The 20027-nt window shown below is 51.9% G+C and overlaps 10 protein-coding genes across 10 annotated transcripts, besides 11 other annotated features; all 10 read right to left on the bottom strand.

Annotated features, from left to right (window-relative positions):
- Nucleotides 1-212: 212 nt before the first annotated feature.
- TraAM80_04358 (zinc finger MIZ domain-containing protein 1) lies at nt 213-917 on the bottom strand (the record flags this gene model as incomplete). The annotated part of the gene is made up of 1 exon (XM_029381291.1): nt 213-917. One exon carries the CDS (start codon nt 915-917, stop codon nt 213-215), a length of 705 nt encoding a protein of 234 aa, XP_029238844.1.
- Nucleotides 918-1565: 648 nt separating this feature from the next.
- Nucleotides 1566-1620: a microsatellite.
- Nucleotides 1621-1667: 47 nt separating this feature from the next.
- Nucleotides 1668-1722: a microsatellite.
- Nucleotides 1723-1945: 223 nt separating this feature from the next.
- Nucleotides 1946-1976: a microsatellite.
- Nucleotides 1977-2149: 173 nt separating this feature from the next.
- Nucleotides 2150-2171: a microsatellite.
- A 66-nt stretch (nt 2172-2237) lies between these two features.
- Nucleotides 2238-2292: a microsatellite.
- A 238-nt stretch (nt 2293-2530) lies between these two features.
- On the bottom strand, nt 2531-2920 carry TraAM80_04357 (uncharacterized protein; the record flags this gene model as incomplete). The annotated part of the gene is made up of 1 exon (XM_029381290.1): nt 2531-2920. One exon carries the CDS (start codon nt 2918-2920, stop codon nt 2531-2533), a length of 390 nt encoding a protein of 129 aa, XP_029238843.1.
- Nucleotides 2921-3185: 265 nt separating this feature from the next.
- Nucleotides 3186-4925, bottom strand: TraAM80_04356 (oxidoreductase; the record flags this gene model as incomplete). Its single annotated transcript, XM_029381289.1, has 1 exon — nt 3186-4925. The coding sequence occupies one exon, from the start codon at nt 4923-4925 to the stop codon at nt 3186-3188; it is 1740 nt and encodes a 579-aa protein (XP_029238842.1).
- Nucleotides 4926-5257: 332 nt separating this feature from the next.
- Nucleotides 5258-5328: a microsatellite.
- A 605-nt stretch (nt 5329-5933) lies between these two features.
- TraAM80_04355 (uncharacterized protein) lies at nt 5934-8387 on the bottom strand (the record flags this gene model as incomplete). Its single annotated transcript, XM_029381288.1, has 1 exon — nt 5934-8387. The coding sequence occupies one exon, from the start codon at nt 8385-8387 to the stop codon at nt 5934-5936; it is 2454 nt and encodes an 817-aa protein (XP_029238841.1).
- A 165-nt stretch (nt 8388-8552) lies between these two features.
- Nucleotides 8553-8603: a microsatellite.
- Nucleotides 8604-9057: 454 nt separating this feature from the next.
- Nucleotides 9058-9636, bottom strand: TraAM80_04354 (Variant surface glycoprotein; the record flags this gene model as incomplete). The annotated part of the gene is made up of 1 exon (XM_029381287.1): nt 9058-9636. One exon carries the CDS (start codon nt 9634-9636, stop codon nt 9058-9060), a length of 579 nt encoding a protein of 192 aa, XP_029238840.1.
- Nucleotides 9637-10188: 552 nt separating this feature from the next.
- TraAM80_04353 (putative protein kinase) lies at nt 10189-12600 on the bottom strand (the record flags this gene model as incomplete). Its single annotated transcript, XM_029381286.1, has 1 exon — nt 10189-12600. One exon carries the CDS (start codon nt 12598-12600, stop codon nt 10189-10191), a length of 2412 nt encoding a protein of 803 aa, XP_029238839.1.
- A 316-nt stretch (nt 12601-12916) lies between these two features.
- Nucleotides 12917-12939: a microsatellite.
- Nucleotides 12940-13126: 187 nt separating this feature from the next.
- TraAM80_04352 (uncharacterized protein) lies at nt 13127-14635 on the bottom strand (the record flags this gene model as incomplete). The annotated part of the gene is made up of 1 exon (XM_029381285.1): nt 13127-14635. The coding sequence occupies one exon, from the start codon at nt 14633-14635 to the stop codon at nt 13127-13129; it is 1509 nt and encodes a 502-aa protein (XP_029238838.1).
- Nucleotides 14636-14993: 358 nt separating this feature from the next.
- Nucleotides 14994-16526, bottom strand: TraAM80_04351 (uncharacterized protein; the record flags this gene model as incomplete). Its single annotated transcript, XM_029381284.1, has 1 exon — nt 14994-16526. The coding sequence occupies one exon, from the start codon at nt 16524-16526 to the stop codon at nt 14994-14996; it is 1533 nt and encodes a 510-aa protein (XP_029238837.1).
- Nucleotides 16527-16841: 315 nt separating this feature from the next.
- Nucleotides 16842-16887: a microsatellite.
- A 191-nt stretch (nt 16888-17078) lies between these two features.
- On the bottom strand, nt 17079-17993 carry TraAM80_04350 (uncharacterized protein; the record flags this gene model as incomplete). Its single annotated transcript, XM_029381283.1, has 1 exon — nt 17079-17993. The coding sequence occupies one exon, from the start codon at nt 17991-17993 to the stop codon at nt 17079-17081; it is 915 nt and encodes a 304-aa protein (XP_029238836.1).
- A 1087-nt stretch (nt 17994-19080) lies between these two features.
- TraAM80_04349 (small nuclear ribonucleoprotein) lies at nt 19081-19425 on the bottom strand (the record flags this gene model as incomplete). Its single annotated transcript, XM_029381282.1, has 1 exon — nt 19081-19425. One exon carries the CDS (start codon nt 19423-19425, stop codon nt 19081-19083), a length of 345 nt encoding a protein of 114 aa, XP_029238835.1.
- A 298-nt stretch (nt 19426-19723) lies between these two features.
- Nucleotides 19724-19744: a microsatellite.
- Nucleotides 19745-19924: 180 nt separating this feature from the next.
- Nucleotides 19925-19954: a microsatellite.
- Between the last annotated feature and the right edge of the window lie 73 nt (nt 19955-20027).

Genomic DNA, 20027 nt, shown 5'->3' with positions numbered 1-20027 from the left:
ACAGCTACAGGAAACGTGCGGACCACACGTATGCAGCTTCCATGGGGACGTGTTGGGTGCACACCCGAGGACGTGAACACACAAGTGAGCCGCACACCGCCGTGCTCGGGCTGCAGTTGCGAACCCTTCGGAATCTCTGGAGGGGCAACAGCGAAAATAAAAAATTAAAATAAATGCAGCAGGTGAGCGTGGAAGAATTTGAGAAAAAGCTGTTAAGCCTTTTCATAGCGAGCACGTTTCCTGTCACCGTCCATCACCGGCACGCCGACACCCTCCGCGTCGCCACCACTCGCGCCCTCTTCTTCGCTGTCGTCAACAACACACAACTGCGGCCGCATCTGCTGTCCTTCTCCACCAAGGCGTTGGGCTCCTCTTGTTGTACTCTTGTTCCCGCAGCTGTTACGGTTGTCGGTTGCGCCCACGGAGCCCTCTTTCCTTTGGCATGCGGCCCGCCACTCACGGTGGCCTGAGCCGAACAAGACGACGGTGTCCACTTCAGCACCCAACCCGTCCAGGGCGGACTGCAGTGTTCTGTCAAGGCGCAAGTCATGAACGAAAACAGCACCGTCGCAGATGGGGCAGTTCCATGAGCTGCTGTGGAGCGAGGATTCAAGGTACGTCACGACGTCAAAGCAGGCCAGATGGGTGCAGTGTTTTCCTTTTCCCGCAAGCCGTATACGCTGGTAGCTCAGCGGGCAGCGCAGCGTCACGACGGCGTCACCGTCATCCATGAGACCCCCGTCGTCATTCCCATGATCCGCCACTATCGTTGCCCCAGAAGGCAGCGATGACAATGTCGTCTTATTATTATCATGCTTCATCAATTTAGTGTGACCACAACCCGGCTGAGTATTATCTGCATCAACACCATCATCATCAACCCACCCAATGTCAACATCCACATCAGACTCTGTCATGTCCTCACTGTCATCTTCGTTGAACGGTGATGAGAAAGGGGATACATTCGACCGGGTGCACGTTGTTTCCGGCTGCAGAAGCCTTGCAACGACATCCGCCACTACAGCACTTACATCATTCACCCTGCACCACGCCAGCAAGAACGTCGCAGCCCATTTTGCCTTGCTAGTGACAAACAGCTTAAGCGGAGCTTCCGGATCAATACTACCATCCTCTCTCAAACGAAGGTATGGTGACAATGGCAATCCCGCGAGCGTGCGATGAGATGCACTACGCGTAGGACAACGCGGGAATGCCTCCGTCACGTATAAATCATTCACAACCACTGTGCACTCATACAAGGAGGCCTGTGGCCACCCAATAGGCTGCGTGGGCTCACCCAGTTGACATGGAAACAAGACAAGCTCAATGCGCTCCTGTAACGGCGTTGTTGATGTAAGTGGCAACGATAGCGGTGGCGGGGGACCTATACGCTGCAGTACCAAGCCGTTATTGGAGCCTGCATGAAGGTCAAATCGGCGCAGAATGGCATGAAGGGGATACCGCGGCGACTGTATCGACGGGGGTGGTGCCGGCGGCACGATCGCAGTATGTCTCGCGCAAGACACCTCTTCTGCAACTCACCTTGGCCCTTCTTTTACGATGGCACAGCAAAAACGCAAAAAAAAAACAACAACAACGGCACAAAAAAAGCAAACGCAAGCGTTTCTACCGCAGAGGGGAGGAGAGAGAACGCCCGCAGAAACTACAACAAACAAATGGAAACTAACACAAAGACAAACAGAGGAAAAACAAATAAATAAATTGCGTTAAGGACAAATCAAAAAACGTGAAGAGCACCTCATCCACCGCTACAACGTCGTGCGACACGCAGATGCCAACAGCAAGAAAGACGGGGTGGTGTCTCTCTCCATGGGTGTGGGCTGGGTGGCCACGGCTCCCTGTCCGCCATTGAGGAGTAATGACCCGCACTGCCGCTTCTGCCGAATGCTCCCTCCTCATTTCTCGTTTTTTTTTTCTCCTTTCCTCTTTTCTTTTCTTTTCTTTTCTTTTCTTTTTTGCCTCCTCTTTTGTTTCATCACCCTTCTGTTTGCTTGCTTGTTTTTTCCCCCTTTTCACTGCTGTCCTTTCAATGATTGACTGTGTTCCTTCGTTTCACGCCTCACTACGCTTTGGGACAAAATGCGGCAGACCTGCCCCTCCTCCTCCCTCCACGCCACACTCTGTGAACATGTATATATATATATATATATGGAACGGTAGAAGGAAAAGAGAATTGCAAGTAAATGGGTAAACGGAGGGTGAGGAGGCGACGGTCCCAGCAGACGCACACACAGACAGACACGAAAAGAGGGAAACAAAGAGAAAGAGAGAAAAAGAAGGGGCGGAAGCATTTTAAAATAGGACGCACAAAAGCCTCGTCACTTAGGAATGCATTATACGTGCACCTGCCGCGCAGTCGTCCCCCAGCGCAGTAGGCGCGTCAACGGAGAAAAACGCGGCGAGAGTGTAGGAAGAGGTCGATATCGCACACACCACAGAGAGAGAGAGAGACATCCACGGAGAGCTTGTCTTTCTCCCCCTTCTCCTCCTGCTCATCCCGCCCCCGGGACTAGTGTTTTTCCTTCTGTCGCTGCACAAGGTACACCATGCCGCAGTACAACATCTCTAGAGCTTCCTGCTCGCAATCGCGCCCCCGCACGCGTCGGCATTGGTTCAGCACCCGCATCTCATCCTTGCAAACGGGTGCGTTTGCCGCCGCCTTAAACACCGCCGCGTGCTTCTTATCGTCCTCCAAGCAACGTCTCGCCACTTCCTGATACGGCTGACACTTCCTGATGCCGCGGCGCTGCAGGCTTTGGTCAACCCAACTATTGTCCGTGTGCTGCGGCACGTAGTTCTGAATGCATGCGTCGAGGTCGCTTGTCTCGCCAGAGCAGAAGCGGTCTGTCATAAGCTTGGTTAGGAGAATCTGAAGATTCTCATTAGTGACCTCCGTCATTTTCTCCTGGGAAATAACTCTCCTTCTTGAAGGCAGCGGCGGCAGCGAATACAAAGCCCGAAAAGAAAAAAAAACGAGAAAGCTGCGCCTTGACAGAGCCACATACACCACCAGTGAGGGAGAGAGGAGAATGAGCAATGAATAAAAACGCAACGCTGATGTTTACTACATTGTTTATTATGAATATGACGTTTACTGTCACCGGCGCCCCGCACACGCAAAGCCGTCCTCGGTGCCTCGTTGCACAACAACAAGATGTGCCCGCTCACATGAGATCGTGAAGACCCTCAGCAGTGAGGATATCGTCACAGACGTCCTCCGCCCCCGCAGACAACTCGTGCTGTGGGTGCTGTTCGCGTTGCCGCTTCTGTTGGTTGCATGTGACAAGAGCAGCCTCCACTGCACGTACAAGCTCGCAGGTGACATGACTGCACCCTAGCAATTCCCTCACCAATGGCACCAGCTGATCTTCACTAAGGTGCTGCGGTCTTCTTAGCGCCTCCCTCAGCGGTGAGGTGAGCCAAAAGTCGTGTGGAACCCCAAAATACACGAGGAAGTGATCAAAGTCCATTAAAAGCGAGACCACAGCCTGCCAGTCGCCTTGTTGCTCAAGAGCCTGGAAGACAGCCGTAAAGACGCTGGATGTACCTATGATGAGCTGCCCCTCTTTCTGTTGCAAGCGGTGGAAGACATCCAACGCCTGTTCCCACTGTCTGTCTCGCAGAAGTGATTCCATCAGTGCGGCGCTCGTTGCCGCCGTCTTCTTCACACCGTAGTGAGCCAAGTTGTTTGAGTACACCTCAAGCGCATGCCCCCAGTCACTAACGGAGATGTACGCGTTCCAGATATGCGTATCCCGCATGTGTTTCTCGGCATTTTTGGTACGATTAGGATCCGTAATGATGTCAACAACTCCCTGCACCTCCGTCAGCGATGCCCCCATGCGATGCATCGCCCGCAACATCTCCCCCCACGCAATGGCAGGGAGGTACATCCGCGCATTTCCGTGTGGTTGAAACCGCTGTACAAGCTCCACCACCTTCTCCCACGTCGCGTTATTACTTGGTTGAAGAATGCTAAACAGTGGGGCGGCAGCAACAGGCAATAGAGGAGGTGACGATGGATGCACCAGCTCTGCAACAGTGTTGAATGGCGGGCAGGAGTAACTCGTCAAAGCCCCTGCGTGGTGATAAGCTCGAATGGACTCACACAGTACGGCGACAAAGGTCGAGGCGGAGGCGGAGGCCTCGGTCCCTGTCACAGCACCAACACCTTCTCCCACACGTCGCTGTTGCTGCTGTATGGCTGGTAAGAGCAGCTCCTGGTAGAGTTGGAATGCCAGTTCCCAATTCCGCTTGGCGGCGGAATAAAGCAGCATCGTCATCAATCGCTGCCTCATGCTGAAATCATCCCCGCACGCCGCGCTTAAACAGGTCTCCATGCGAACAGCAAAGGCGTTTAGTCTCCCTTTCGGCCACCGTCCATGCCCATTTGCGTGAACAAACTGCAGTAGCCGTTGTACGCTCTGGAGACGGGTGGGAATGCCGCGCTGGAGAGCCTCCGGCGAAAAAGCAGGTGGTGTTGTTGCCCCTCGCACTATGCAGTGAAGGTTACGGTCCATCGACAGACAAACACGATCCAGAGCGGGATCTGCCTCACGCCAAGCGCCAAATGCAACCGCACCAGACTCTGTCTTGCCCGGCGGCACATTTTTATCGGACGCCATGACGACTGGTGGACGGGCGGCATTCACGACAGCCAACAACGACTGCTCCTCAGCTGCGTTTTCTTTCATAAGCCGCTCGTGTGTCATTCTGGCGCTCTCTGCCTCGACAAAGGCATTGATATATTGGGCCTTGTTATATGGGTTGGTGCCCTCTGTGGCCCGCCTGGCTTGCGCCTTCTCAACACGCCTGCGCTCCACGCGCCTCACCGTTCGCAAGGCATGACTGGCGTTTGTGTCGTCAAGGATCCGCCCCAAGAGAAACCCACCGCGTCGCCACATCTTTGCACCACCACCGCACCTAAGCGCCTCCTTCCCTCCCGGGCAGAACCACAGCAAAACCAGAAATCCAACGCCTTAATCCTATTGAAACCCGTCCCCGCCGCCTACAGAAAAAAAAAGTGGAACACAAACTTTTTGAAGAACGTGTAAGCTGTATACCGTAAAGAGAAGGCAAGGCACCACGGCTTCGTTTTTCAGATAGGCACGGAGGCAGGTGGGAAGGACACCTGCAAAAAGAGCGTAAGAGTAAAAAAAAAAAAAAAGATCAGTTGGTGCGTTGTGTATGTGCGTAACTATATATATATATACCTGCACACAGAATAAAGGGATATGCACCCACTCACCCACACACACACGCACGTACGTTACGACAGCAATGCAAGCAAACACGAAGCACACACGCCTTCGTTTCTTTAATCCACCTTTTTGCACCCATGCCGCAAGGCTCACTTGTTTGGTGATTTCAAGAGGTAACGCAACTGGATGAAGGGGAAGACCAAAAAACGACACAAAAATACAACAAAATTTCAGGGAAGTCCGCAGTATTGATTTTTGCACAAACTAGTGCCATTTTAATCAAAGCGATGCAGTACGATGCGATGCGGCAGGGAGACCGCGGAACGCCGACCCATCATGCGACAAGCCTCAGGTGTAAACAACTACAAATATAGAAAAAAAGGAAGAGGAAGGAAACAAGGGCCATCAGTGTTTGTGTGTCACCATGTCCAGTGCATACACGCGGGATGAACTCGTTCATCACCCATCGCCAATCCCTCCACACCGTCCATACACCCATTCACACCGAAAAATGGTAATCATGTCGCCGTGCCGTTCACTATAGTCGTCTCTGCTACACTTCTTACTTGGCCCACAGCAAGAGACCTCCCTTCCCCGCTCCAATATGCATACACGACCACATCTTTTCTCGTAAAAACCACTCGTTCCCCCCGTTGAGACTCAAAACAGCGCCCCGCCTTCCCCACTGCCCCTGAGTGTACCAGGGTAATGTCAGGCGGACTCCAAACGTTTGGCAAAGGAGCTGGCGAGTAACAACGAAGAAGATGTAGGGAAATTGAAAGTGGGGTTTTGAAAACCTCTCGCTGCTTCTTCTGCATCCTCCGCCATGCAAGAAGCCCATACCCAGACAAGAATGATGCGCACTGTCCACACAATGACAGCCAGCACCGTGAGAGTCACCACACCGTAACTTTGCACGCCATCTCTAAGGCGGCAGTTGCCATATACTTCACAGCAGTGCGTAAACCCTTTCACATAGTGATCGTTACGCATTAAAAGACAATTCCCCTTGCACGGCGAGTCTTGAAAGAATTCGCTGCGATCACCCTCAGAGGGTAAAAAACTTCTGCTACCATTGACACTCTTCCGTGTAGCACCCTCTTGGGAGATGAAGTCATATTCCAGGTCTCTCAGACAGTGTAAAAGTTGTGGCTTATAACACCGACTCGCCTCAAAGTGAGCTGTTGCATTGCGCACCAAGTAAAGCTCCATCGCGCTGCTGATAACATAGCAATAAAACACCAACGAGAATGCCAATGTTAATGAAAAAAAGCAGACAAACCATATCGAACGGCGTCGAAGCATCACCGGGTAAAGCATCGCCGCCGCACAAGAGAGGACCGCAACCGCTAGTCCTAGAAACTGTTCAAGGTTTGTGCCCACCATGTATGCCACTGTGAGAGCACTGTTGATAGAGCCGTAGACATCGAGCTGTACGAACGACTGTACAAACATCTGCCGCCGGTGACGCTGCAACAGAACAGAGCGAGTGATGCCCCTCATGAATCGCCCCCATCCAAACGACATGCGCACCCATCGGTATGTGCCACATGAAGCCAATAGTAAGAAGGCGCTTAGGCCAAGCAGGATCTCCGTATATAGCATCAAAGGGTTCGAAAGGGTGTCAATGTTCATGAAATACAAAAAATACATGACACGGCATAGCTGCAGTAGTACAGCGATAAAGTGGCATATTAGCAGACCTGTATTCTCATATCGAACCGCCCGAATAGCACAGTAGGCCGCCAGGGATGCATTAAAAAGAAAGAGAAGAATGCTAAACGAAATGTCTGGCGTCACAACTCCAGGCACCACCGTCCCATGGCATATAGAGCCATCATTCACAAGAATGATAGGTCGATCATTCCACAGTCCTGCCAAAAGAAGCAACACGGCGAGTATCACAAGTATACCAGAGATACAATTCATAAGGCAAAGAATCTGCGAGGCCACAGCATGATCACCTGCAAAAGCATTCACATATACCCACTGACAAAACACCTTCCCACAAAATCTAGATTTAGAGCCAGGGTGTTGCTCTATATTCACCTTTTCTCGCTGTCTGCCAGACTGATCCTCTGCTAGAAATGCCGTCCCGAACCCACAGTCCCCTCTACAACACCAAAATAGATTGCAAACCCTACAGCAGCAACAGTCATCATCGGAGCTAGACATTCCATCCCCATGCCTATCGTCATTGTTAGGGTTCTTCTGAAATCTCCTCACTTTATAACACACCACATGCTTCGCTGAGCCCAAATCCTCATTGTTTTTACTACTTAGTGGAGTGATTTGGTGATCTACATCGCGAGAACTTGACACAATATCGTCACCTCCGGAGAGAGTTCTCCTTTCACTACTTACTCGACAAGAGTTACTTATACCAGAGAGTCCTTGACCCCCATGCATAGCCGTAGTTCGCTCCCCAGCACCTTGTAAGAAACCTGAGTGTTGTGGTGCACCCAAAGAAAAACTTGACCTCTGCAAGTCTACCGACTCCGCTTTTTGTGTTGCCACGGCACCAATTTGTACACCTTTTTGAGCATCAATAGGACCTTTATTGCTGCTCGCGCTGACAGCAATATTGTGCGGTACTGTGCTGACCCCATAATTACCCTCACGCTTGCCTGAAGAGGCGATAACTTCTAGTGGTGGTGATTGTCGCAGGCTCTCTTCTTCGTTCAGCGTAAAAACAAAAACCGCCGCGCTGGCCCGCAGTGGCGGTGGGGTGCCCAACTGCGTCAAGGTGCCTATCGAAGCCTCCCTTGCGTGACTCCAGCTTACGCTTCCCACTGACGGGGTCGAAGACCGTGGATGAAGCGGACACTCCTTCTGAAGGGTGCCCCACTTCCTGCGCATGAGAGCCTCGCTATCCAAAAAACTCGTTCCTCCTGCTGCCTCCCTGAAAGGAAGTGAGCGTACGGAGGCGCCGATGCTGCACGGCTGAGGCCACTCACCTGTCTGGGCCACATCCGGACGGGACACGGATGTGTCATCCTCCTCCCGCGGTGGCCACATCAACTCGGCGTCCACAGCACTCCGTGAAGCTGCGAAGCTTCCCGGCGTAATATCCCTCGTTAACGAGCGCAAAGGAGAATCACCGCCCTGCTGTTTTCCCCGCTGCTCCTCCTCCTGTTGCTGGTCACCGTCGCCACTCCTCGGCATCCCGCGGATAGCAAGACCAAACTCGATGCAACCGACTACTAACTCGTTTAACAGCAGAGAAGCAACTGCTACCTCGCCACCCTGCCTGCGAAGAGGTTTATGTGCCCACAACAAGCGACTTCAACGGGCGAAGCACGTTGTGTGTGCTGTTGTGGCACGGAGGGCAAATAAGTAAAAAAAAAAAGGAGAAAATAAAACTAAAAAAAAAAAGAGAAGGAGGGAGGGGGGGGGGAATATCCGCATGCAGCATGGAAACAAAGCCGATGAAAGAAATGGGCAGGAAAAAAAAAGAAGTGTGTAGACAAAGAAGCATGCCGAGTCAAACCGAAGGCACAAGAGCGTGTGTGTGCACGGCAAATATGTATGCACATACACACACAATAAGAACTCCACAATGAAACAGATGCACGTCGAAAAGGTATTCAACATTGCAAAAAGATGCCAAGGGTGATAACCGTTCAACGGCAGCACTAGATAGTAATAAGACCATTATAATCAACTCAACATAGAAAATGAAGGGAGGGAGGGAGGGGTAATCTTGATCTACACCACAGAATTACGCAGCGAAGCAACAACGACAGATCGGAGGCCTATCACACACAGATACAGTGTATACGGCTCTTGTTCTTTACCTGCTCATATCTACATCATTCACGTCACAGTTTTGTATCTAGGCTATTTCCGCGGCGGGTGGACGGACCGGCATCGGTGGTACAACTATTGAAGGCAACTCTCCACCTGTTATAATGTTGTACCCATGAACATTGTTTTTTTCAAATAGACGACGTTGTCTCACAAAGTATTTGTGCCTTTCCGCCGCAGCCGTGTACTCATGTTGACGGAGTGCGCCCACGGTCACGCAGCGCTGCGTGATGGTATCACGCCCGTCGCCGGGTTCGTTTCGAATCGAGAGACCGGCTATTTTTTCCTTGTGACGCTGCTCCCGTTGAAACTCCTCCTCCCTCCGCTGTCTCAAACTAGTTTCTTGCTCACAGTAGCGTCTTCGGCGTGCCTCGATAACGCGTTGCCGACGCTCGGCCTCCACCACCCGCTCGTGTCGCAACTCTTCTGCGGAGGTGAGGAACGGGTGCAGGCGGTGGTTATCGCCGATGTACCCGTCACTCCCTGGGAACTGCACAACGGGGTGCACGTAGCCCGGGTAGTGCTGCAGAACATCCGCATCGTGCCGCCGCAGGCCGCGGCGTCCAACGGGCTTCAAATACAGCGGTGGCTCCGAGCCGAAGATCATTTATTTTTTTTTGCCTGTTTGTGCGTATGTTTGTCTCTCTTACTTCGGTTTTTGCCCCTGCTGCGGTGGTCCAAGACGCAGAAGTGTGATGGCAACACAACGCACTGCCGTCCTCGCCCCTTCACTAGCCCTCGGTTATGCGTGTATGTATATTTTTTGTTTTCCTTTTTGGCAGCGCGGAATTGAAGGAATAGAAAGATGCCAAGTTTCTCTCCCGCCGCAAAGGGACACAGGCAATAAAAACAAAAGAAAGTGTGAGGAAAAAGTGCGTGTATCTGTGAGAGAGAGAGGAAAAGAGAGGAAGAGCAACAACAACAGAAACTAAAATAAAATCAGTCCAACAAAAAGGAAGCAGCAGCAAGCACCATCAATACAGCCATAGCAAAGTTTGTTTGTTTTTTTCTTCTTCTTTTTTTCTTTTCTTCTACGTTTCTTTGTCTGTTTTTTGTGTTTTTTGTTTTGTTTTGTTTTTTTTTATTCCCTCTTTTTTTTTTTTGCTCTCACTGGATTTTCCTCCATCACTCTCATCAAAGCTTTCAAGTTTCAGATGCATCAAAACCCTGGCGATGACGCCCAATCACGGTCCTGATTCGCCTGCAGACGAGCCTGGTTCGCCACACGCTGGGCCTCGTCCCCGTCACCAGGACTTGGGATATCCTTAAGTGAGTCTAACTCCCGCAGCAGCGCATGCTCAGCGTCGTCCTCCGACGAAGACGAGGCCACTTCAACCGCCAACCCCGTCCTTCCACGCGCGTCCCGCGCGGTACTGGTGGCCCCTGTCGGTTCCACTGATGCAACTCGGGCCATCGCCGGCGGTGCCGCAGGCTTTTCTCCAGCCCAAGGCAATGCATCTGTTGGAACGACCAGCGGCTCGGGTGGGGGTGTTCCCACCACGTCGCGTGTTTCATTTCTTCTCGTTGATGACTTACCCTCATGCCGCGCAGGCAGCACGTTTGTTGTTGGTATGGGACGCAAGAGTTCCGCCGGCTCACATGGCAGCGGGGCCTCGTGAAAGAACGCGTGGTTGAGCGCATCACGTGCAGAGAGTCGGTCCAAAGGATTCCACTGAAAAATGCGTTGCAGCAAGTCCATCCCACTCGCGGGCAGAGTCGCCGCACCGGCGTGGCGCGACTTCTCAAACACATGAGCAAGATGGTTTTCACGATTGTACTTTGTGAGGCAACGCATGATGCGCAAAAGTTCCGGCATCTTGTACAACCCGCTGAACGTCTCCTCTGTTGGTATCCCAATAATGTTGCAGATGGCGGCAAAATGTTTCACCTCCTCTTCGGCTCGAAACAGCGGCATCTTGAGGAATAACTCTGCCATGATGCACCCCAGCGACCACACATCCATCTTGTGGGAGTAGTCACGCACACCAAAGTGTAGCTCTGGAGCACGATACATGAGAGTGACAACGTTGGCAGTCAGCTGCTCCCCCTCACAGTACAGCCGCCCCAAACCAAAGTCGCAAAGCTTCACCACCCCTTCATGGCTAATGAGAATGTTAGAGGTTTTAATGTCTCTGTGCAAGATACGATGATCATGGAGAAAATTCAGGGCTCGAAACAATTGTTGCATAATACATTTCACTCGAGACAAAAAATTGTGTGGGGCATCAGGGTGTGTATTGCAGGAACTTAAATGCAGGTAAACCCCTTTTTCATTATGAAGAGAGAGAAAAGACTTGAGATCGTAGGGGCAATAGTCCATCACCAAATACACGTCCTTTACATGAGTTGTACCGCGCTCGTGTTTCGGTGTCCTATCTGTCTTTGACTTCTCCTGCGGTTGAGGGGCAGCGTTGGTGTTGGAGGCCAACCCCTTTGCCTCCTGCAAAAACCCTTCGGTGGTCTCAGGACGAGGCTTGTGGCTGCCTTCGATCCCACCACCATTACCACCCGCCTCACTGCGCGAGTGCCTTGCCGCCCCAAGCCGCTTGTCGAGAATCACCACCTCTCGGGCTCTTACAATGTTTGGATGGCGTATCCGAAGCAGGAGATCAAACTCCCTCAGGAGATACGGTGGAAACCCGACTTGCGAGTCCACAAGCCACTGCTCCTTCACCTGTTTTAGTGCATACTTTTTGATCATCCGCTTCGGCTCCAGCCCGTGGCGAAGAATCTCAGGAGTGGACTTAGTGGCGCTGATGACCACACCGTACACTCCCTGCGCAATGCGGGCCTTCGGAATGTATTTATTTACTGAACGGCAAGGTGGGAACCGTTTCCCCGTGACAAGAATGCATTTGCTTTTGTTGCCACGTAAACTGCCGCCAACGTATGTTCCTGCACTAGCCTCTGGACGATTTAGGTGTGCCTGTCCATTGACAAGCTCATCTCGTTCCTCCAACTCTTCATTGTTAGTGAAGCACCTTGCAGCTATCTCAGGCAAGAAGTAAGAAACCACATTGGGAAGAGAAGAATCAGAGGTGGAGTTGTTTTCTTGCTTCCTCTCGGCGTCGCAAATTTTTCTCAGCATAGGCTGTTCGGTGTCAAGATGGCGCGGTGAGTCTCGCTCCTCACCATTTTCCTCTCGCTCCTCTGATGTATGCTCCAGCTCCGGCTCTGGGCAACCAGAGCGTTGCGTTTTCTCCGTGGAGGCCTCATTGTCCGGGGAACGGGCCCGTTTGCGCCGTGCGGTGTCGTTGGCTGACTGCAGCATAACCTCAAAGAGGTTCAACGCGTGCTGTGTCGTAAACCGCGCGCACAACGGATCACGCACGGTGTCCCGATACTTCACCACTGCAGCGTGCGGCGATACAAACGGCGGCGGCAGATTCGCCACAGGAACCGACGCCACTGTTTTACTCGACAAAGCCGATGACGAGAGCTGGAGAGGCGTCATCGACGCCACCGTCGTCGCTGCAGACCCCGCCGCCGTCTGTGAACTAAGAGCCGCATCCTCAGTCGCCACCTTGCGTGATCGTAGCTCCTTGATACGATTCCGAAAGTGCTCTGCCATTGTTTCCGCTTACTCTCGCTTCGCCTACAGTCTGTCGCTAAGAAGCCACGGTCCTTCAATTCTTGGTTTCCTTTCCGCCCTCTCTCTCTTTCTCTCGTTCCCTCCTTCCCTACCTCCCAGACGCAGAGCATACAAAAAAGAGTGAGGGTGTGTGAGAGACAACATGTTGCACGTCAAAGAGGGGGAGAGGGGTACAACAACGCGAAATAATAAACAACAATAACTAAAAATAGCAAAGTGAAAAAAAAAAGAAATATATCTCTATATACAACGCTAGCGACAAGCAGCAACAAAAAAGGCCGGGTGAAGAGAGTTATGTGTGTGTGTGTGTGTGTGTGTCCCTCCATCCCTTATTTTTGTTGTCCGTCGTCTTCGCTTATTCCTCTACATCATGCAGATTCGTCTAGGAAGTAAGTACAGCATTCGCTGCCGTTGAAACAATTTGTCTTGCTCCACACGAGGAAGTCCAATAGAGACAGGACGAGAGAGGGGGTGTGAGAGAAACCGACACTGAGAGGTGGCCAGCTCAGAGCTCTATTTGCCTCTTGTAGTGAAACAGGGCGTCCGCCAAGACAGTTACCGGGTCTTCTGGGCGCATCCGCACCACCTCCGCCATCAGCGGTGTCAGACTAGGCAGCACATACCGCATCAAATACATATTCACTGGAACAGTGTCAATGCTGGCAATTGAGGCTAATTCCTCCTTTGCCTGATAATACCGCAACGCCCGTCGCTCATCATCCATGGCAACGTCCTCTAGTTTGCGTGTACGGGCAGCAAAAACCTCCTCAGAGGCATACAATTTGTCTAGTATCTCGTGCTCAAGAGTAAACTCCTGCAACCAACGCTGCGTCGCCTCCTCTTCAGCCCGCATGGATTCTATCACAGGGCTACAACTGCCAAGGCCAACGTTATTAAGGATTTCACACCGTATGTGGGCACAGTAGGCCTCCATGTCCGATACCTCCTCTTGGGAAAATGCCCTTGGCAACACAGCTGCAGGAGTAGTGGAAAGTACCGGTACGAATAAGACACACGCCTTTCGGGGTAACTGCTCCACCCTTGCTCCTGCCTCTGCATCACCACTATCAGGTACTTCACGCTCCTCCTTCTCTGCCACCACCGTCTGAAACCAACAGACAAGTGACTCTGTCGGTGGGGCACCAGGACGATTGTGCGTCATGTAACGCGTAAACAGCTCAGATATGTCCGACATTGCGTCGGCATGAGAAGCATCGACAGCTGCAGCATCTATATGTGACCGAAGAACAATTTCACTGCCTGTCAAGACAATAAAGCAATCCGGAAAAAAGGCATCATTTGTAGGGGCCAAGACCTCCTCCGCAGATGCAAATGTCCGTCCGGCCATTAAATCCAAAATATCCCGCTGCTGCTCCTCCCCCAGGTCAGTAAGAACAGGCAGTGGGAAACCTGCGTCAGGTGGTGGGCGCGGTTCCTCCTCCGCGTCACGATCCTTCTGTAACTTCGGCCTCTGCATCTCCTTCTGCTCCTCCGTGTCGGCCATAAACGTCAGCCAGGCCTGACGCACCGTCTCCGGAAAGGACTCAAGGATGTAGCCTTGATTTCTGCAGTCCTCCTGTCGCAGCCGCCAGCGGACCATCACAGCCATCACCTCATCAAAATAACGAATCGTCGGTGGTGGCAATTCCTCCACAACGTCTGCTTTCACACCCATAGTTTGTCCCTGCCTTGGCGTCTTATCTTCGTAATCGTCGTCCTCTTCTTTTTCTTCTTCCTCCTCCTCATCCTCGTCTTTTGGGATCGACGGGAATACCCCATTTAAAAGACGTAATTTCAGTAATTGTGTGGCAAAGCGATACTCCTCGCGAAGTGTCGCAATGCGGCGTCGCTCGGCCTCGTCCACCTGTTGCGCCTTGGCGGCTGCCTTCTCATCCATCTCCTCATCCTCGTTAGAGTTGCCATTAAAATCCTCTTCTTCGTCCTCCTCATCCTCAGGCGGATGTAGCAGCATGGCCTCTGTTATGGTGGCACGTAAACGCTCTGTAGGGCTCATGTCCTGTGCGGCGGGTGATGCAGCTTCCTCCCCTTCTTCCTCATCCCCCTCATCCTCCTCTCCTTCTTCTTCCTCCCCTTCTTCTTCCTCCCCTTCATCGTGCTCATCCCCTTCTTCTTCCTCCCCTTCATCGTATTCCTCCCCTTCCTCACCTTCCCCATCATCTTCCTCGTCCCTTACTTTTCGACGCGCCTTCCTGGCCTTCCTTGCCCGTTCTGCCTCACGGCGCTGGCGTTCTTCGCGTGCCTCCAGCCGACCCAGTTGTCGCAGCAAAAGAATCTCCACCAACTCATCGCGCAAAGACTGCACATGCTCCTCATAGGCTGCCGTCACATTTGCCAACGTCAGGTGGGGAATATTAAATAACTCCGCCAGTTTTTCCGGCAACCTCCCCCGCGCCGCTCAAGGGCGGGCCAGAGAGAACAATACGCATGGGACTCGACTGCCGTGCGACTTTAAACTCTCGCACAATTTTGTCAACATTCGCAAAGAAGCCTCCAAGCGAGACCCACTCCTCCTCTGAAAGCAGCGAAAGTACGGCACCGGGCTCACAGCGTACGTCAACCGCGCTAAACCAGTTCGCCAAACCATGTGGTGGAGTTATCGCAAAAACCGATTCTTCCATAGGTTCACGCCCCCCTCTAGAGAAGGGTTCTTTGCCATCGTCATCGCTTTCCTCAGCCCCAAGCCCAGAATGAGACTGATAGTTTTTTTCTCGCCACGCTATTTCATGCACTTTCAAAAATTCATCTCTCACTTCATCCATTATATGCAGTTCCCGCGCCTCCAGATCCAAGAGGGCATCATGCTCACGTTGGAGTTCGCCTTCCATTTCCAGTTCACTCGGTGGCATCCTCATTGGCTCTTCTGATTTGTGAGATAGCGTTAAAAGCTGATGCTCACGGTCAATGCTAGGCGCCGTCACAGTGACAACACCACCAATGAAGTCCTTTATCCCCTCCAAGATATCCGCCTGTGTGTTGTTGCCCTGATCAACAGCAAACATGTAGCGTTCCTCAAGAGTGTCATACGAGGAGCCGACAAGGTAGATGATCCGCGCAAGATCCTTTACATGAATGGTGGGGATGTAGTTTGATCCATCACCGTACTGAAGCATTTCTTGATTCCTCCAGGCAGCGTAAAAGTAGGGAGCGAGGAGGTCCTCACCGCCACCGTATGGCAACCCCGCCCACAGGACGTAGGTGTGTAGTGTCTCCGAATTAGCATGCTTCACCGCGTGCTCGAGCTCCCGCCAGTGATGGTAGCGAACATCCGGGTAGCGCTGACGGTATTCCTCCTCAGTCCACACCTTCTTTTCCATTTCTTCTTCTTCTTCTTCTTCTTCCTCCTCCTCCTCCTCATCCTCGTCGCGCTGGGCGCGAGCCGCCTCCCTTTCTGCACGTCGAGCCGCAAGTTGCAAGTAACGCTCGTGGGCGTCTGTCTGCGTCCACGTCAGTACGTTGGAGACAAGCACAAATGTCTTCTCCACCTCGTAGTGCGTACCACGAAAAACTTTGATAGCGCAGTCTGCCTCAAAGGCGTCCTCCTCAAGGATGGCGATGATGATGTCGTATGTCAGCACCCGGGCGCGGAACTGCTCGTCACTAATCTCCCCATGACGCGGCATCACAGAGTTTAGAAACGGCTGCATTTCGGGCGGCACCTCCGTCTCCAACAAGGCAGCAGAATCTGCCACACGCGGCACCGCTGCCGCGCCTGCAGCGTCATCTGCAGTCAGACAATAAGATGTCTGCGTCTTCTGTTCGCCCTTGTTTGATGGATAGGTGTGGTAGAGCGTACCGTCAATCAGGTACTCTTTGGCATCGAAGAAGCGACGGCAGACCTCCCTGCCAACGAAGGAGTCAACATTCAGCACTAACACTCGCTTCATTGCAGTTCGCCAGCAGGACGCCCCTTTTTGTTTCCCCTTGGTTCCTATTTTATTCCCTTGTTCACGGAAGAGTGCTATGTGGAGTTTGCTGGGCCGGAAACTGCTTCCCAGTCAGACAAACACACACACACACACACACAGAGGGAGAGAGAGAGAGAGTGAAAGGCTTTCACTCAATGCAAGGTGTTTATTCTGCCTCTGCCTCTGCCCAAGAAGAAAAAAACAAAAGGATAATTCCTTGCACAGCTGCAACGGCCTCCAGAACAGCAATATATAAAAAAGACAAACACGGAGTTCCTGAATTTCATTCAAATCAAACAAAAAAATAATAATAATAAACGGAAAGAGAGAAAAAAAAAAATTGCCAGGGAGAAATGGCAAAGGAAGTGTTGCACCTCCCTTCTACTTCTTCTTTCCTTACCTCCAGTCCCACTACATCCTCCGCACGTTGACACATGCCAAGAGAGTAACATACATGCAGAGCAACAGCAAGAAGGAGAAGCATACTGAGATTCAACGTATACATGCGCCATGTATATGCTTCAGTGGCAACTATTTTTTCTCCGCCTTGGTTGGCAAGTCACTCCTACCAGATACCGACCTGCGTGTACGAGATCCCTTCTCCTTTGCTTTCTTCTCCGATGTCTTTCGATTTGCGTCTCCAGCTAGTGGAGCATTGGCTCGTGTTGAACGATCAGTTGGGGCAGCACCCACAGTAGGGTCCTTTGCCCGTAGCTCTCTGTCGTTGCGGTGGCTCTCTTTTCTGAGCGTCCGCTCAGCATGCTTCTCTGGGTGTTCTGAAGAAGCCATCTCACCCGCCTCCCTTGAGAAAGGAATGTGTGACGCATTTTCTGGCGTTGCCTGTCCTTCCACCCCGGCGGAAGATCGGTGTCGGCGACCCCGCGTTGGCGCAATCACCTCGTCGGCATTCTCCAGAAACTTCTTATGTTGCCGTCGTGCCTCGCTAGTCGCCTCCAGTGCTGCAGGGTCAGAAGCAAGTGGGGCATTGTCGCCACTTTCAGCAGCATCCAACATGTCCGATGTCAGCTGCACAAGCAGCATATCCGGGTTCCACGTCACATCTTCATCATCTAGCTGCTGTGAGAGACAGGAGGTGAGTGCGGAGATGTCAAAGTCCTGATGAATAGTACTCAGAAAGTCGTTCCACAGACTTGACAGGTCTAATTCAGCGAGTTTGGGCATCACGTGGGTGTAACCCACAGGCGCTTCTGCGATACGCTTGACAAGCTGTTCCTTCTCCTCCACAGCCTGGCGAGCAGTCTGTTCGTGCGCCTGCCCGTCAACACCGTCGTCAAGGTTGTGAAGCTTATCCTTGTACACAACCTCATCCGGCAGCCGCTGCCTATCAGCTTCAGTAGCAATTTTTTGGGATAAAACACCAGCAGCGGCATCGTCGATGTTGCCACTGTCCACCCCTCCCGCACGCCGGCCAAACTTTGGTGGCATATCCCTCTTTTGATCCCTGTAATCTACGTGTATCACTCGTCCACCGCCGCCTTCTCACTGTGTAGAGAAGGCCTCTGTAAGTCACTCAGCCCTTCCTTTTGTGTATGTGTGCTTTGGTTTTTCCCTTTCTTTCGGTATCGTGGTTGCCACCACTTTCCCTCGCAAAATTCAAGAACGATCTGTCGTGCCCCCTTACAACACAATGTCTGCCTGTGGGAAACCAAATGAGATCGTGGGCCTCCGTGGTGAAAGCAGGAAAAGAAATCGAGAAAGAAGAAGTTGCATTCGTTTGCGGACCCGCATCTGGTCGCTGCCATGAATATGAGGGTGCAGCACCGTCTCCTGTCTGCATCCAATCGGCAAAGTGGGTGGACATTTAAGGAAGGCAAGGGAGTGACCACCGCCTCCTCCCCGCCCCTTCACACAAAAACAAAAAAGGGAGAAAAGCAAAGTAAGAGAATGGTTCCTGGACGCACACACGCAACCGCAGGCTCATTACCACGTCGCTCTCTTTGTCCCCTTCTTTTACTCTTTTTATTTTTTCTTGGAAGAGAGAAGGAAGATGGAAATGTCTGAATACAAACCAACAGTCATCATTCGTCGCCTGCGAGGCCCCTTACGCCTGCCACCGCAGCCCAGCTGCATGTGTGTTGTGCATGAGGCGTGTCTTTCCCGCCCACCCACCAACCCCCCCTGATCTTCCCTCTCCTCCATGTGTGGGAGCTGAGCGGTGCGGCCTCCTTTTTCTCACGTTTTCTCGTTGACTTTTTTCATGCCTTCCTTTTGTTTCTTTGATGCTGTTAAAACTTTCTTTTTTTTTTGGTTGTTTCTGTTTTATATCTCTTTTTGCTCCACTTCTTTTCCCCTCAGTTTCCTCGTCACATTCCTACGGTGCGGCCCCTCCAGACGGCAGACCCAGCAAACACAACTCCCCTCCCATACACAGGTACGGGCACGGAGAACGCATGACGACACAATACGCACGCCTCCCACTTCGAATTCCGTCGTTCGCCCCTTCTGCGCGTCCCGTGGTTTCTCCTCTTTTTTATTCCCCTTTATCCGTTTACTTCCCTCGCGTGGCTCTCGCCTACCGTGCCCGCTTCGCACCTGCCAGCTTCACCCGTGGCGCCTTCTCAAAGTTCACCGGTCGCCCCTTTGTCGCCACATCCGCGTCCCCGTTATTCCCGCTGCTGCCTAGCACCGTGACGGAGATAACGTGTTCGCCGCGCAGCAGCACGAGCCCGAGGCTGCGCTTTGGACTAATGCCCGCCTCCTTCATCTTCTTCGTCTCCGCCCGGCTCTCCGTGACGTCGCCCAGCACGACATTCATGTGGCGATCGTACACGAGCAGTTTACCCGTCAGTTCCCTGCCATCGTCCAGCGTAATCTGAAGGGTACGGTTGATGTTGTGCAGCATACTCTCGCGGCCCATTGCCGTAAAATATCTGAGTGGTAGCGGTCACACCGGCAAACGCACTCACTAACAATGCCTACAAAACCGCTCCACACAAGACAGAAGCAGCAACAACAATAAGAAAAACAACTAACGTAGGCACGTTCCCCCCTCCTCCTCCTGTTTGCTTTGTTGTTCGTTGGAGATCAAGAAGCCAACACAACAACAGCAAGGAAGCAAAGAAAGAGAGAGAAAAAAAAAACTGTGGAGTGATGTTTTAACGGGCCAATGTCGTTTATGTATGTTTTTTTTCTCTATTGGTGTACTTCCCGTCAAGTATTTATATATATATATATATTTCTGTGTTGTCGCTTCACCCCTTCCCTTCGTTGCAAATGGTGTGCTGGCAAAGAGAAATCAACGTACAAAAAAAAAAAATGACAACAAGAAAGAACAAATGTACCGCATTTATAGATATCTCTTGGGAGCAACAACTGTTCTTATTCATACAACGTGCATGAGTTTCTGCTATCATACGTATATATATGTATATATATATATATATATAGCAATAATAGTAGAGATGCCCGCAGGTGTCACAGATGCGTACCACAGTTAAAAGACACCCACCCAACCCTTCC

The sequence above is a fragment of the Trypanosoma rangeli genome, assembly GCF_003719475.1.
Source record: "Trypanosoma rangeli strain AM80 chromosome Unknown Tra_15.4_contig_00126, whole genome shotgun sequence".
In the NCBI taxonomy this organism is placed as follows: Eukaryota; Euglenozoa; class Kinetoplastea; order Trypanosomatida; family Trypanosomatidae; genus Trypanosoma; species Trypanosoma rangeli.
This window is presented reverse-complemented; position numbering and strand designations above follow the sequence as displayed.